The sequence below is a fragment of the Chenopodium album genome, chromosome 13 (genome assembly GCF_948465745.1).
Source record: "Chenopodium album chromosome 13, dcCheAlbu1.1, whole genome shotgun sequence".
Lineage (NCBI taxonomy): Eukaryota > Viridiplantae > Streptophyta > Magnoliopsida > Caryophyllales > Amaranthaceae > Chenopodium > Chenopodium album.
In genome coordinates this window covers 4,578,861-4,596,105 of record NC_137846.1, presented here as the reverse complement: position 1 = coordinate 4,596,105, position 17,245 = coordinate 4,578,861, and the positions used below count along the sequence as shown (strand labels likewise).

The following is a 17,245-nucleotide window of genomic DNA, read 5'->3' as shown; positions in this document are numbered from 1 at the left end:
ATTCATCAACTCATCTCTTCTCTCTTATTCTCTAATTTTCTTACTCCCAAATTCTTAATTCTCAAATTCCTACAAATCATACAATCTTCCTCTTTTTTGTAAAAAAAAAAAAAAAAAAATTCCTACTCTCTTATAAATTTTACATTTTTAATATTATTAGTCTACTACCAAAAAAAAAAAAAAAATTGTTATATATACATTTGGGAAATTAAAATTTCGGGAAATTATAAATTCGAGAAATTATAAATTTGGGAAAGCATTGAAGCGTCATTGTAAGATCTAACTCAACTTTTTTTTAATTTGTTATTGTTATTGTTATTGTTATTGTTATTGTTATTGTTATTGTTATTATTATTATTATTATTATTATTATTATTATTATTATTATTATTATTATTATTATTATTATTATTATTGTATACTTGGAACTACTTAATTATATAAAAACTACTTTCTATTTTAATTGTGGGTTATTTGGATTGTTGAAATCTGTCTAAGGCGGGATTTGGGCTCTGGACAACGTCGCTCCTAACCTCTCCTACCTGGGATCTCATTGATTTAGATAATCTACTATTATTATAATTATTTTTGAAAATTTAATTTATATAAAAACTACTTACTAATTAATTCTCATTGATCTCATTGTTGTTAATTGTTACTTTGTTATTGTTAGTTGTGTTATTATTATTAATTAATCATGGCATCAAACCCGAACGTTTCCTCCTCCTCTAGAAAAGCCAAGTTAACACGTAGGGAATCACCAAACCCAAACACTTCAATGTCTATGCCCCCCTAACATGCCCTTTCCCTCTTCTAACATGCCCTTTCCAAACACTTCCACCCCTTTCTTTCATCCCCAAAACATGGGAAGGCAAGAACAAATGGATGATATGGCTCCTTGGACCCAATTTCAACAAACCCAATATCAACAATATGAATTTCCTTTTCCTCCTCCTCCTCCTCCTCCTTCCCAAGGTAGCCAAACACAAGCTTCCGGGTCGAGTGAACCATCCACTCACATGCCCAACACCCAAAATCCTAACATATTAGAGTGGTGTACCGAAGAGGATTTTGCTCAAACCAAAAGAAAGAGTGAAGTTTGGGCACATTATCAATTAAGTAAAGATGGAAAAAAAATGCAAGTGTCGGACTTGTGGTAAAATTTTCTCGACCGATACCAAGGGAGGGACGGGACACCTTAGTAGACATACAAAAAAATGTGGTGGACCATCTAGTGATCCAACCCAACCTAAAATTTCTCAATTCCATCCACAAGGTTTCATTTACAATTACGAGAGAGATAGGGATGAACTTGGGAGAATGATTGTACATGCAGAACAACCTTTTCTTTTCGCCGAAAATGATGCCTTCAACAACTATATTAACCGAGCACTACAACCAAAACACAAAAAAATCTCCCGAAAAACCGTTCGATTTGCTGCCATGAAGACTTATCTAGAGTACAAATTGAGATTAGTAAATGAATTAGCTAATCTTCCTAGTAGAGTTTCTTTAACCGCCGATGCATGGGATGGTGGGTACGGACTTCACTATTTATGTGTTACTTGTCATTGGTTAGATAATGAGTGGATGTTACAAAAACGCATCATTCATTTCAAAATGCTTGAATACCCTCATACCGGTCTTAACATTTCACATCATTTAATGGAAGCCATTGATGCATATAGTCTTAGGGATAAAATCATGTCTATGACTTTCGATAATGCAACTTCTATGACATATAGTGCGAATTTGGTCAAATCCCAATTGAACGATGTTATATTAGATGGAGATGCACTTCATGTTAGATGCATTTGTCATGTTCTTAACTTGTGTGTGAAGGATGGAACACAAGCAATTGGTCCATTTTATCACAAAATACGGAGTGCTATTTGCACTATTAATAGCTCTAACATGAGATATCAAGAATGGAAAGGTTTTTGCAGGCAACAACGGATTAAAACCATAAAAATAGCACCGGATTGTCCAACTAGGTGGAACTCCACCTATGAAATGTTGAGTCGGGCAATCGAGTACAAGGTTCATTTAACACTTTTTTATAATATGAAATATCCACAAAATGCTTTACTTGAAGATGATTGGGCTAATTGTGAAAAATATATGCAGTTTTTACAATTACTATATGGTATGACACATTGTTTTTCTTCTGTATATAATCCTTGTGCTCATTCTTTTCTTAGCAATGCATGTTTACTTGCACAACTTTTTGCGGAACACCGATCAGAACATGTTTATCGTGGATATCTTCCATCCATGGAGGATAAATGGCGTAAATATTACACCGATATTCCTATGATTTATATTTTTGCTTCCATTTTAGATCCTAGACAAAAATATGATGGCACCTTTTTATTAATTGATATTTATTATAGTAACATGAATTTTGAAGATGATGTTGAAACTTTTAAGAATAAGGTGACGGATGAGTTTTTTAATTTATATAATGTTTATGAAAGTAAATATGGAACCGTGTCTCGATTTGCCCCTTCTCAAACATCCAAAAATGTAAGTAAACGGGCCAAAGGTTTATTTGCACAAGCTGCTAACTTGATGTCTAAGTATTCAGGTACAGAATCATCATCATCTAGAAGAACTCAAAGCGATGTTTCGGAGTTGCAAATGTACTTAAGTTACGACTTCATGAAAGGCATGGACGATGAAGAGAAGTTTGGCCTCGACATCCTCGATTGGTGGAAATCACAAGCCGTGAAACATCCAATTTTGTCGGCAATGGCTCGTGATATTTTTGCTATCCAAGTCTCCTCCGTTGCTTCCGAAAGAGCTTTTAGTGCGTCGGGAAGAGTTCTAGACGATAGAAGAACAAGACTAAAACCCGAAACACTTGAAATGTGTGTTTGCTTCAAGGATTGGTTGGATGCCGAAACTCGTTCTCAAGATCGTACTTATGCACAAAACGACAACGATGAAGGAACGTCGACTTCTTTTAGTTCTCAATCCACTCAATTGGCGGATGAACTTGAACCTCTAGGAGACGAAGACGAAGATGAAGACGAAGGCGAAGACGAAGACGACCAATAATAATTACATGATTACATATTTACATTATACACTATTGTATTCTTTTTGTATTATCGAACTTCGTATTCCGTATAATAAATGAAGTTATTCAATATTCATACACTATTGTACGATTTTTAATTATCATTACTTATTTTGTAATTTTGTATTATTGAATTATCGTACATTCGTACCGGCTACCGTCATATAATAAAATAAGTTATTCTTCAATTTTTTGTGTTTTCGGATTATCGCACTAGTATTTTTTTTTTATTATATGCATTTTTGTTTTTAATTCGTTTTTTTTTAACATTTATTTTTTTTTTTTTTAAAAAAAAAAAAAAAAATTTAAGGTCGGCACGGTTTGGCCCGCGGCCCGGCACGGCACGGCCCTCTAGGCACGTGGGCCGTGCCGTGCCGTGGGCTGGGGTGTGCCAATTTCAGGCACGGCACGGCCCGCCGCGGAGCCGGCACGGGCACGGCCCGTGCCCATGTTTACTATGAGGTAGGCAACCTGGCTGCTCCTGGGGGAACTTCTTGTTGCTTATGCTAGTTGGTCCTGCTCCAACTGCAGCCTGTCAAAACCATAAGGCAATGTTAAAAGTAGTTTATAGGAGAAAACATAAACACAAATGTGAGTTCAATAGCTATATTTTTTTAGTAGCCCTTAGCTCTTTCACCTTTCTCTGCTCTTCCATCCAAGCTGTGTTAACAGCTGGTCTGCCTACTGGCTTTGGGATTTCTGTATCTGGTTGATTAGGGAGCTTGCATGTCTTTGCATAATGGCCAAAGCCACCACATTTCTTGCATTGGTTTTTCCTTTTACTTGTGCTTGGCCCAGCAGAAGATCCCTCCCCAGGTTCTAGTTTTCTCTTCTTACTTTTTGGTCTGCCTAGCTGAACCTTGATTGCAGGTGGTTATGGTTCCCTCACCTTAACCCTATCCCAATGTTTTGGTCCAGACATAGGCTGGAGAGCTGGTTAATGTGCTACCCTGTACTTTTCCAGACTGTAGTAGCTATGCACATAGGCTTCAATGTCTGCCCTGCTGTCCAATATGCAAGCATAAGCATGCACACATGGGATTCCAGTTAAATCCCAATGGTAACAGTTGCAAGTGCCTTTCCCTAAGTCAAATAACACCTGATCATCTTTGAGCTGCACCTCATAAGTATCCCCCCTAGATGGTTGCACTACACATGATCTACCTACATACTTAATCTTCTCCAACAGCCTTCTCACATATGGCACCAAGTTCCCAGTCATCTCTTTTGAATTCTCCCACTTGTCCTTATTTCTGTGCATCATGTATCTCCTCATCCATTCCATCTGGGTGAGGATAGGCTTGTCCCTTGCATCCCTTATCACTGCATTGAAAGTCTCACACATGTTGTTTAACAACATGTTGGACTTGCAGTTTGGTGTGAAAGCATGTCTACACCAATGATGAGTTGGGATGTTTTGCAAATAATCATAAGCCTCTTTAGAAATGAATTTGATTGACTCCATTTGTATCTTATAATCAAACTGGTAGCATACACAAACAATCAACAACAACCAGAGATAATCTAAAAGCACTTATTTAACAACCAAGCCTAACATATACACTTATTTAAACTCAAACAACCAAGCCTACCACATATACACTTATTTAACATCCAACATTAACTAAAAAAAGATCAAACTCATAGAGAGAGGCACACATAGAACATTGGAACATGCTAAAGTGGAAACTTACATAAGTTATAGCCCTTGCTGCACTCCAGAACAGTTCCTTAAACACTGTCCCACTGAACTTGAGCTTAAAGTTAGCCCAAATGTGTCTTACACTAAAACGAACCTCAGCCCTTGGCACAACTTCAGCCATGGCTTCAACCAAACCCTGCCACACATAAATCACATATGTTAGAACATAACTGTTTGAGATTCTCAAAAATAAACTAAGAGTAAGAAAAGAAAACCATACCTTCTATCTATCGGACATGAAGGTGAAGCCAGCTCCTTGATCCTCACCAAGCATTTCCAACAAAGACTCAAGGAACCACACCCAAGTTTGTTTATTTTCTATCTCCATTGTAGCCCATGCTATTGGGAATAAGCTGTTATTTCCATCCTTGGCCATAGCTACCAGAATCTGACCAGGATATGCACCTTTTAGGTGGCATCCATCTACACCAATAAGTGGCTTGCAACCCCTCAAAAACCCATCTCTCAAAGGACTCAAACATACAAACATCCTTAGAAAAAGAGGTGGCTCAAGCCTGTCAAGACCCTCAATAACCACATTACAGCCAGAACCAGGGTTATGCTTGATGATTGTTTTGCCATAGTCCCAGACCCTGGCATATTGTTCCCTAGCTGACCCAAAAATAAGTAGCTTAGCCCTACACCTTGCTAACCAAGCCTTGAAATAACTAACTTCTATCCCAAAGTCATGCAACACCTTGTCCCTGATTTGTTTCACTCTCCAACCAGGATTACTTCTAAAATCCTCCAAATATCTCTCTGCTATGTACTCAGCTGTTATCATCTTGTTTTTCTTTACCCTAATGCAGGTGTGTTTCAGTTTCAAGCTTTTAATTTGCCAGGTTTGTTGTTTAACCAGTTTCCTAGCATGAATCTTAAAATGGCACTTTACTCCACCCACACAAGTGCATGCAGGCATCCTACATGTATAGCTATTGAACTCACAATCACATCTAGACTTACACTGCACTATAATCCTAGTGCTATCATTATGCAAATAATAAAACTGATACCTGTTCTGCACAGCATGCAACCTCAATGCCTTTCTCAAAATTAAAGCATTACTGAACTTCTGTTTCAACTTTAAATCTACAGACTTGCTGAAGTCCACAGTTGCATCAAACCAAGGTGCATAGTCAATTTCATCATTTGAACCAGCCACACTTCTGGAATCATAAGAAACAGCCTCACCTTCTTCTTCCTTTGACTGGATCTGGCCTACATGCAGATCCTCATTCAATTCTGAGGTTGGAGCTTTTTGTTTCCCCTGATCTGTATCAGTCCCAAGACCCTTTGACAGAATCTTATTCATCATCTTCATCAAATTCTGAATAAACCACTCTTCATCAAATTCTTCTTCTCCAGGCTCCCAATTCAAATCATCTTCACTGTGCTCTGAACTTGAGTAATCAGAACCACTGCCTTCATCTTCAGAATCATCCTTAAATACCAAAGATTTCCCTTTCCCCTTTGTGGTAGCTTTCCCCTTTTGCTTCCCACCACTTCCAGATGCATATACTCCAAACTTAGCAAGATACTCCATCCCTTTCTTTGTAAGATGTTTGGTCCTAGGTTCTGGACTGTTTTCCTCTTCAACTACTTTAGTTTATACTGGATTTAACCTAGGACTCTTCCTAATTGGCATAGCTGAACTCTTCTTTTCCTTGGGCTTAACAGGAGTACATTGGGCCTGATCATTATTGGGCCTAATCTGCTCTCCTGCTGTAACAAAAACTTCCACATATCCTTCATCATTCACTGAATCTAACAGCCCCCTTATATCCATAATGTCCTCTATTCTCCTCTTTCCCATGTTAAATGTTTTACACTTCTGCCTATACCGAAGGCTATAAAGCATAGGCACTTGCATGTCATACTTCACAAATCCATGGACAACAACCTCCTTTATCAAATTAACATCCAACTTAGACACCTTCACCTCCCTTCTCCAATAACACCACCCCCCACACCACACAAGCAACTGCCTATTTTTGTTGACTCTTTTGGGGATAAACCCTCCTCCAACTCTCAGACAAAGATCAATTGTATCATCACTGTTGTTATCCATTGTCTACCAACTACTGAACCAATAAAAAAAAGAGTACAGGTCAATACCCAATTAACAATTACATTAGCATCTTAAACTTATCAAACTAAGATTATTTTTTCTCCTATTTCACAGCATCCCACACAAGTTCCAATATCTTTGAATAACAACACTAAAACACAACATATTAAGCAACTAATTATAATTTAAAGGTAGAAAAATCAACAACTCCAACACACAGTGCACTAACAACATAAACAACCATTTAAATTAATCAATAAAACCAATAAAAAAAATTCTGCAAACCCTAATTCGCGCAGTAACATTTAGGGTTTTATGTCCTATTTCCAAAATTGCCCCGAAATTCAACAACAATTTGCAACTTTGTCATCAATTACACCCCAAAAAGCAGTTAAAGGATAAAAAAAATACCTAAGTTGGAATCTTCCGCCAGTCTTTGTCAGTAAAACAACAACTTTCGCCTTTCTCTTTGAGGAAGATGATGATGCATATGGCTAACCTTTTGTTTTCGTACGACCTTGAATTCTCACCTCTCAATTTCACTCCTCAACCACACAAATTAAGTTAGATTTGATTTTCGCAGAAGCTTTTTTGAGTAGATGAAGAAATTCAATTGAATTTCTTGCAAAAGGTGGGTGAGAAATTAATGAAGGAACTAATGAAGGAAGTGAAATCATAAATTGAAGGTTGAAGTTTGGAGGTAAAACATAACTTTGGGCCCCACGTACGTTTTCTGTGACGGAAATCTTTATCTGATGGTAATTTCAAAATTTTAATTTTTTAAGTGGTGTTAAAATATTTTTTTTTTGTAGTGTTAAAAGCCATTTTTGGCGTTTTTATGGTGTTAAAAATCAAAATTTCCTGATAATAATAATAATTAAAGATTTTAGTGGATACGACGGGTAAAATATATACTTCGTGCTAGGTTAGACCCCGTGTCATGCATGGTTTTTCTTTAAAACTATATTTAAATATAAAAAATAATTTAGTCCATAATCTATTTATACATTAAAAAAATTACGTTGTATAGAATTTATAGAAAGATATGGTTAGACATCTAAGTTGGCAAATATATTATTATACGATTTTTTTTCCTAAATTTTGGAAGAAAATATTGTACATTCTATATCATTTAATTTCAAAAGTTTTCTTTTTAAAAAAATATACTAAGGACACACCAGAAAATGATATGTGTCATTGCTAGTGTGTCTTTTAGCATATAGTTATTGATGATTAGATTTTGGTGAATACGACGGGTAAAATATATACTTCGTATTAGATTGTAGCTAATAAAGCAGAAAATATGACAAGAAAATTTTAATTTTTTTTTCTATGGGAGATGGAAAATGAATGAGTCTACTTCTCTTATATAATTATGTGGAGCAATATTCATTTATTTTTCAATTAATAAAATGAAATTATAAAAAAAAAAAAAAACTAATAACTTAAAATACTATTCAAATTACATTCCTTTATTTTTTTATCGACCATTAGTAAATGGGCCCTTTATTACTAATTAATTGAATTATCTTTGGTTTTTTTTTTCTACGGGATTAATAATTAATAATTTGATTTGTAAACCGTGCATCGCACGGGCACTATGCTAGTTATAATTATAAATTAGTCGAGAAATAATAAAAGTATGTCATATGTTAATTTGGTATTTGCAATTTTAATTGTAGCTTCCAATACACAACTAAAGCAAAAGTAGGCAAAAAATCTGAGCAATATTTAATTATTTTTTTTTTTTTTTTTGTAAAATAGGTCACCAATTATTTAAAAAAAATTGATTTTTGGTATGTATTGCCCAATTTTCTTTTTTAGAAAGATTTGTGAATAAATCTTTTATTTTAAATATAATAATTATTACGTGTTAATATGAAATATGTACAAAAAAATAATATAATTTTTGTAAATGATTTGTTTCCTAAATTAAAATATATTTTTTTTTAAAAAAAAAAAAAAAATAACGAAGAACACACCAGGAGATGACACGTGTCATCACTGGTGTGTCTTTTATATTATATATAATATAATAAATATTGAATTTTTTTTCTTTTGAATACATAGATACTATGTACAACACCAAAGCTTTCAAATAAAAGGAATATATAAACCTTTACAAAATTACTATACTCTTAGGCTCTTAGCTAAAATCTATACATATCCTTCCCTTACTTCCAAATTCAAGGGAGGATTTTTTTTTTTTAACAAACATATATAATCATCAATAACAGACAAACCAAACTCTCACGTACATATTCTCTATTTCCGAAAAGAAAGAAAAAATTTTTGTGCTAACTATATATGCACTAGATCATCATCAACACTAAGCAGCAGACGGGGCAGTAACATAATGAAGAACACCGGCCTCCGTGAGTGCCGCCCTGAAAGGTTGCAATGTCTTCCGAGCCTCAACTTCTGAGTTGTAATCAAGCGATCCATCGTTGTATATGTCAAACCACATTTTCACCAGCATTTTTATGTCTTCTCTATCCATGTTCTCTTCTTTGCCTGTATACCTCCAAGGTTTCGAACCCTGTATGTCAAAAGTTAAGGATGATTAATAACATAATGAAACAAATTGAAATGGGTCGGATTTTTAGGTGGGTAAACGGGTTGATCTCTCGAACAATACCCACCATGTTAAAAAACTAATTAAGGGTAAGATAGGAATTTCACTTACATTGGCACAATAGTGAACAACTTTGACTTCTTCTAAGTTGACGTTCTCTGGATGGCGCCATAACATGGCCAACACTAGGTTGTAAATTGGTGGGATGGGCCTGTATACGTCCTTGAAGTACATATTCAAGAAATCCTACACATGTAATTACCATAATAAGTTAATATTAATCAGTAATCACTAGTTATTATAAATGAAATCAACAAATAAATCATGTTCAAAATTTGAATCATACAAATAAATCCAAAACTTAATTATGTTCAAAATTTGAATCATACAAATAAATCCAAAACTTAATTAAGGACGTGTTCTCTTTAACTTACTTTAATATATTTGAAATTATTTAGACTTCCTTTATTCTGAACTTGTAAGTGTAAAATTAACTTTTTTAAAATTAATGTCTTATTATAACATATATTGTCTGAAATAAATATATAACTCGATCTAAAGTAATAAAGTTGACCGAAATGTACAACCCAATTAGTTACCCAATTCAATTTACACCCGTTCTTTTGATAAGGTGATCAACAATGTGTAAGATTAAGGGTGTAATCTATTTACCTGATTTTTACTTATCTGAACTTAACTTAATTTATCAGAACTTAACTTAACTTATTAAACTTATTTTAGTTGTAATTTGAACTTGGACAACCTTTATCAGAACTTATTTTTCTTGAACTGAACTTATTTTTCTTGAACTGAACTTATCTGAACTTATTTTTGAACTTATCTGAACTTATTAATCCTGAAATAGGTGAAAAATAAGGTGAACAGAACAAACCCTAATTAACCAATAAGCATAGCACCTAATTAACAAATTTGTACAATTTAATTATAATCAATTGAAAAATTATTTATTACAAAATAATGAATTCTAAACTTGATTAAAGGTGTATTCACTTCAAGTTATTTTGACGCACAAAATTAAAAAATTACCTGTTCAGCAAAAGGAGTAGGAGGGGTGATTTGGAGAGTCTTGAGAAGATCATGATAAGTAGAGATACTAGGCTCATACACAAACATGCCAGCGTTGAAGTAAAGAGCAGGCTTTGGGCCCAACTCATCTTCGGGCCAACGAACTCTATTTGGGCTTTGTTGACAGTACCCAATCTTGTATTGTGGAGTATGACTCCATGTTTTCTCACAAAAACAGTCCATTACAGCATAGAAGTAGCCGTTAGGAAGATCGAACAAATGGTCTATATTATCGTACACTTGTATATCTCCATCTAAATAAATCATCTTTGTGTACTCCACAAACTGAAACACATGAACAATAAATTCGATCAAATCAATTATCGACAACCTAATAATTAATTTTACCGAACATCTACGTGACGTACTAAAATTATAACAAGTATACTGTATACATAGCTAGGTGTAACAAAAAATTTAATGAGACGAAGATTGTATATTTATATTATTATTACCTCCCAGATGCGAAGCTTGGAGTAATTGATGACATAATAAGCCATAGCAAATTGGGTCTGATTTTCGGGTGGGTAAACGGGTTCAATCTCTCGAACGATACACCCTTGAGAGACCAACATTTTACGGTGCTCCTCCGGCACGTCGGGTAACACCGCTACAACCAAAGGGTAAGCTGATCGAGCCTTTCTTAGGCCCTTAGCTAGCCCAATAACTCCCTTGACGTAATCTCCGTTACCGGCCAAGAAAGTTACATAGGCCCGGCTCATGTGCTTCCCTAGTGGTGCCATAGTTGGCTCTGTGATCGCGGTTTCGAGGTTTGGTGGTGCCATTTTTGTTTGATAGAGAGAATAGGTTGAAAAATTGTGCAAGTTTTGTGTGATTTTTGAGTGAAATATGCTTAATTTGGTAAATACAAGAGAGCTTAAGTTGAAGTAATTGAGATGAGGTTGAGGGAAATGGGTTAAGGGGCTATATATAGAGTTAAGGGTTGGTCTCTTAATGATGCATGAAATTTGATTAAGATAAAGTAAACCGTCATTTAATAATATTTTAATATTGTTGTTAAGCGTCATTTTAGGATTATTATATTGTTTTGTAATTTCTTAGAGTCATCTAGTGATACTTGACTTTTCATGAAGCTAAGGATTTGTTTGTTTTTTTGTAAAATGGATAGGCGTTTTACTAGCTTTTACTTATTTACTTAACAAAATAAAGTTATCCAAATTTATGAAATTTATAAAAATGTTCTTGTCATATCGATTTTCAACTTGATCAACCGATTTTGATAGGGTTAAGTCAAGTTATTAAAGGTACTATATATTTTATAAATATCATTTATTACAAGTATATATATAATCAAGAATAAAGATAATGTTAAGTTTGAAATAAAAAATAATTATATATATTATTAATTAGTTTTTCTGTACGTACTCTATATCAAACAAGTATTTTCGTGTGGAAGATAAGTATTACTCATTCGTATTAGCTAAGCTAGTTAGGCTTTTATTTACATATGTAATGAAATCCACGTACTTAATCAAAGTTAAATTTTATATCTAGGTATGTATATGTACGTGATATGAAATATATCTTAAGTTTTAACCACCGTATTCTTAATATTAGTGTATATTATCCAATACATACGTAGTATACATATTTTTTATTTTTTCATATAAAATTGAATGATAAAAACTTGAAAACCGAAATAATTATAACTATAATCACAAGTAAGGAGTCATAATTAAGTAAAAGTTAAGTTAATATTCTCCAAATAATCCAATGTAATACTAGAACATTCTAGCTTAAAATCATATTTGACCAAAAATGTCGGGAAAGGATGGAACACCCTACGTAATGGAGCAACTGTAGTCATTTTGTCTAGTGGAAACTTTGAATTTTGTAGCATACAATTCAATTAAGTAAAAGCTAATTGGTTGGTAAAAGGAAGAAGCTAGAATCTAAAAATTGTGTGGTTATCTTACTTGATTAGCTGGCGCTTGATTATCATGCTATCCTCTTAGAAAGAAGAAAAAAGTTTGGATCTTTACAAAGTATATCCACCAAACGTACATTCTGGGGATCTAAAGATGCATCGCGAAAGCTAGCTAGCTGCGCATGCAAGCCATCCACGGGTCGCCATCTCTAGCCATACACCCATATGTATATACATCGATTAAACAGTTAAACCATTGATTGAATATCATTGTATCAAGTCCTTAATCGAGAGTTTGAAAATAAGAAGGATGACTAACATATAAAATTAAATTTTTAGATAGAATCTTTTGTACTTGTATGTATGTTATAAGATATCTTTGTATAAGATAACGTTAAGTCTTGAGTACGTAGGTTGTGACTAATTATTTCACATTGATTGAATAAAGAGGAGGATGTTTAATATAACGTATAAGATTGAATTATTATACTTGTAACTAGTTTATTATTGATTTTAATTAAGAAGGAATATTGACAGGATTAATTTCCTCTTATGATATAATATATGGCGTATATGATATGACTATGTGCCTATGTGTGTAGGACTGTAGGGGCATATTGACAGATCTTAACTAAATTTATTGGAGGGGTTAAAATTTGAATCTATAATTTCTCACTCAAAACTAATTATTATACCGTGATAGGTTTTAATAACTAGTTAGTCAAAATATTTTAAAGGGGGCGGCCAATCCTGATTGGCCCCTGTGGTAGGTCCTCATTTGTAGAGGTAGACCCATTGAAAATCTGGTATATATCCAATTAATTCAACATAGAATTTATACATTAACTATATTTTGGATGGCTACTTGTAGATAATCCTCCGTAATGCTGTATTGTTGTAGAGAGTATAAAGACTGATGAAAATTACATGTACAAGTGTCTTATTAAACTCTTATTTACTAAATGAAATGTGTATGAAATTATGCATGGCTCTGATCCATATTAACTATGTAATTAATGCTCATAATTTCCAAACACACAATCATAAAGCAAAGCCACAAATCGTGCTATGTTTGACGCATAATTTGTTTGTTTACACCGTTGTATGTTTACATGCATGATAAGATGTTGAACAAACGTGCAAGCTAAGTATGAATAGAGAAATTATGATCGTGGATAAGGTGTTTTGGAAATTTATGCACAATGCACGACATTTGCACAAACATGTAATTGCAAGTAATATGAGACGGTGATAGTGTCAATTTTTTAGCCCAAATTCTGTTCCTTTTGTATCTTTTAACATATTATTAATCCCGTTCATATTGCTGATATATAATGCACTTATAAGTATAATCACCTATTAGCCAAATACCTTATTAAGCCTTGTTAAGAAATTTGATGTTATATTGTATAAGCAAATAAATCACTAAACACAAACTTTTATTAATCAATCTTGCTTAAGCAATTTTGATAGAACTAAATAAGGTGAATCCTGACAACTACAAGCACATAGATAGATTATAGGGATCTATAATCTCTTTACCTCGCCAACTTGCCTCCATGCTCCATCTTTAGTACAAGTTAAGCGAATTAAGCTGTAAGTAAGATTGGAGTTTTGGAGGACAACCATACATATACCCTAAATTGTATTCCTTTGGGTAAGTCTTGTAGGTGGCTTGGCACACGGTGTGGCCATATTGATTTATAAGGGTAATCTTTATTTATATGTATGAGTAACCTCATTTTTTCATAAGAGTAACCCCATATTGTACATAAAAGTAACCCAAATTTATTATACGAGTGAAATCAAGTAATTTAGAAATAAGTAACCTCAGTTGTTCATTTGAGTAACCCCCATTCTTTTGTTTTAAAAAATAAAAGAATAATTCCACTTATTTAAGATAGTAACCCATTTTTCTCATATAAGTAACTTACATACGTTAAGGTAATTCCATTTGCTCATCACCTTAACCCCCTATTACTTAATTAATTGTCTTATATGTGATAATGTAAAGTGACCACACCATATGACTAGCATATAAGACTTTGTGATTTTCTTATATATATATTTTACGAGCATTAGCCAAAGTGAGTCAAATAAGTACGTAGTACAATGAACACTTAAAAAAAATAGGAAGTAACTTACAAAAAAGTGGGGCTAAACTTTAAAAAAAAAGTAAATTTACACATTCTTGTTATAAAATAAGAAGAAATATGAGAGATGGAGAGAGAATCAATCTGTATATTTTTATTCCATATGATTAGGTATATATATACATACAATATAATTAGGGTTTGGTTGGATAAGAATATAAACCCTAGATCTAGATTGTTCTTGAATGATAAAAGGGAGGATAATGGATATCCACAAATATTTCATAACACTCCCCCTTGGATGTCCATTATCGAAGATTGTGCCTCATTAAAACCTTATTAGGAAAAACCCTGTGGGATAAAAACCTAATGAAGGAAAAAGAGTACAACATTCTTCGTAATACGCTCAAAATGCTGCCTCGTTAAAAACCTTACCAGGAAAACCCAATATGGGACAAAAACCATGGTTAAGGGAAAAAGAGTGCAGCGCGTAATTTCTCCCCCTAATAAATACATAACTTGAGATCTTCTAATGCTATAAATCCAATATAGTTGAGAGTCTTCTCACATGACACAGAATAGTATCATTCCTTGATTTTCGATCCTCCCAAATCTTCAAATCTTTACGTGAACAAGTGAATCTTCATATCACCAAACCTATAACAATAATACATGTGTTTGTCCACATTTCATTCGAAATATCTGTTTAAAGTTGCCTTAACCATTAAACTTATACCTTCTTCTGGAGGCCGTGAATAATAGAAATTGATGATCATTATTATTTGATTAAACATTCCTTAATAATAATATGGCAACACATAATATTATTAATGTTGATTTTTCAATCTTGTATGAAATATTAATATAACACATGTAATTATATACATTGATCATGGTTCTTCTGGTCCATGATAAAACAGTCTCACGCATTAGTATCTTGTTGATTCTTTATAATATTTATAATTGACACGATAGTTCTATTTCATATACAAATAGTAATTCCCAACTAATTACTAACACTTATATGTTCAAACTTCAGGTTGAGATGTCAATGATTTAGTCACATAGACTAAAAGTTTAATAATAATTACAATATCCAAAATATAAATTTTGTAGGGCTGGATATATAAATGCATCATACATAAGTTCTTCAGAAACTTTTCTTCTTACATGATTCATAACATGCAATTAAATCGGCGTCATCAGTAATTTCATCACAATTATAAACCTATTGGAATATAAATATCTCTTTCTCATTTTCCATCAAAGTTGTAAATGTCTTACTGTAATTTGAATAAATGAACATTGATAAACACCACAATTATTGTATAGAAAGTTATGCATGCAATATGAGATACAGAGAATATGATAACATATTAAACAAATTATACAATAAGTTATGCATCTAACAACTTCGAACATATGCAATGAGTAATCCAGTAACCTATGAACTCACACATGCATATGAACATACATAGGTTTCGAAATAATGCAAGACACTGTACAATGTGGATTTTAAAAATCCATATTTCATTGGACTTTTGGTCCATGATAAACTTTAATTTTTATCATTATGTCGACATTAAAATGGACATATATTCTAGATCCCTTATTCACTAGTCCATTATATCATGCATATGCATTATTTATCGGTTCCATCATATGCCGGTGTCATCATATAATTCCTCAAGGTACAATTTTAATTTGCATGCTATTTTGACAATGATATCTGAATAAATTTTTCATTGGTACCATCATAATTTTTCTTACATCATAGGCCATCTATTGTAATAATTCAGATATCTACACAACTTCAAGGGTATTTCAAACACCTAGTATTAATATATTATTACACTATTAAAAGTGTCAACTGCACTATCTTGCCATATATCACATCTTTATTTTGGAACCGATTATACAATCTACACTTCAGGTGTAGTGATTCAAGTATATACAATTGGCAAGCTTTATCTCAATGTGCAACATATCATGATAACATATGGACGAAAGTTGGCTAGAAAACATTTCAAATTACCATTATATATATAGGGATCATCTGTTTAATTAATTTTTGCCAACTTACTCCAATTCTCCCCCTAAGTTGGTAAAATATCTCTTATATAGGGGCATCACAATTTTTCACCAACTTAGTATAAAAATTTGCAATAAATTCATTTCATGGGAAGGTCATAATCAACATAATTTATCACTCAAAAGAATTATATTAAACATGCTTTTATCTCTTCCAGAGAGCAATTTTAAATCATTTCTTCATTAACTATACATTGCATAATGCATATGTATTTATTATAAAATCTTTCATAATTTGTTCTCTTTAGGAGATCAATAATTCAACATCAATGGGGAGACATATGTTGTGCAGTTGAATTTCCTTCTTTTCCTATTTCTTATGTGCTGACATAAAATAGCCCCAATTAATAGAATTGTTATACAAATATAAACTTGCTTGTAATTGTCCTAGGTGATGATCTTCTGGATCACTAGAAACCTTGATAGTATGATACTAATTGAATATTCAAAATTTCCACATACAACTTGTGTTTGGTGAACTTCTAATCACCTATTACTCTTTCGTAAGAAAATTTATTCAAAATGAATATATTATCTCTTGAAATTTTCTTCAACACAAATCATTAAAAATCACAATCCAAATATAGCTCAATCTCAATGTTACGTCTTGCCATTCAATTCATTTCATATATCTGACATTGAGAGAGTGTCAGCACATTT

The 17,245-nt window shown here is 33.0% G+C and overlaps 1 protein-coding gene across 1 annotated transcript; it reads right to left on the bottom strand.

Moving 5' to 3' along the window:
* Positions 1-8,978: 8,978 nt before the first annotated feature.
* Positions 8,979-11,414, bottom strand: LOC145576043 (galactinol synthase 2-like). The gene is made up of 4 exons (XM_081633830.1): positions 10,969-11,414; positions 10,475-10,798; positions 9,539-9,673; positions 8,979-9,391 (listed from the first exon to the last, which is right to left on the bottom strand). Exons 1-4 carry the CDS (start codon positions 11,296-11,298, stop codon positions 9,182-9,184), a joined length of 999 nt encoding a protein of 332 aa, XP_081489956.1. The 5' UTR covers positions 11,299-11,414; the 3' UTR covers positions 8,979-9,181.
* Positions 11,415-17,245: the final 5,831 nt, after the last annotated feature.

What these genes read in the sequence shown, in the direction of transcription:
- LOC145576043 (XM_081633830.1), bottom strand. Translation starts at nt 11,298, where the DNA reads ATGGCACCACCAAACCTCGAAACCGCGATCACAGAGCCAACTATGGCA. An exon ending in CCAAGCTTCGCATCTGGGAG is followed by an intron (nt 10,799 to 10,968) that starts GTAATAATAATA and finishes CATGTGTTTCAG; the next exon opens with TTTGTGGAGTACACAAAGAT. An exon ending in CTACTCCTTTTGCTGAACAG is followed by an intron (nt 9,674 to 10,474) that starts GTAATTTTTTAA and finishes TTACATGTGTAG; the next exon opens with GATTTCTTGAATATGTACTT.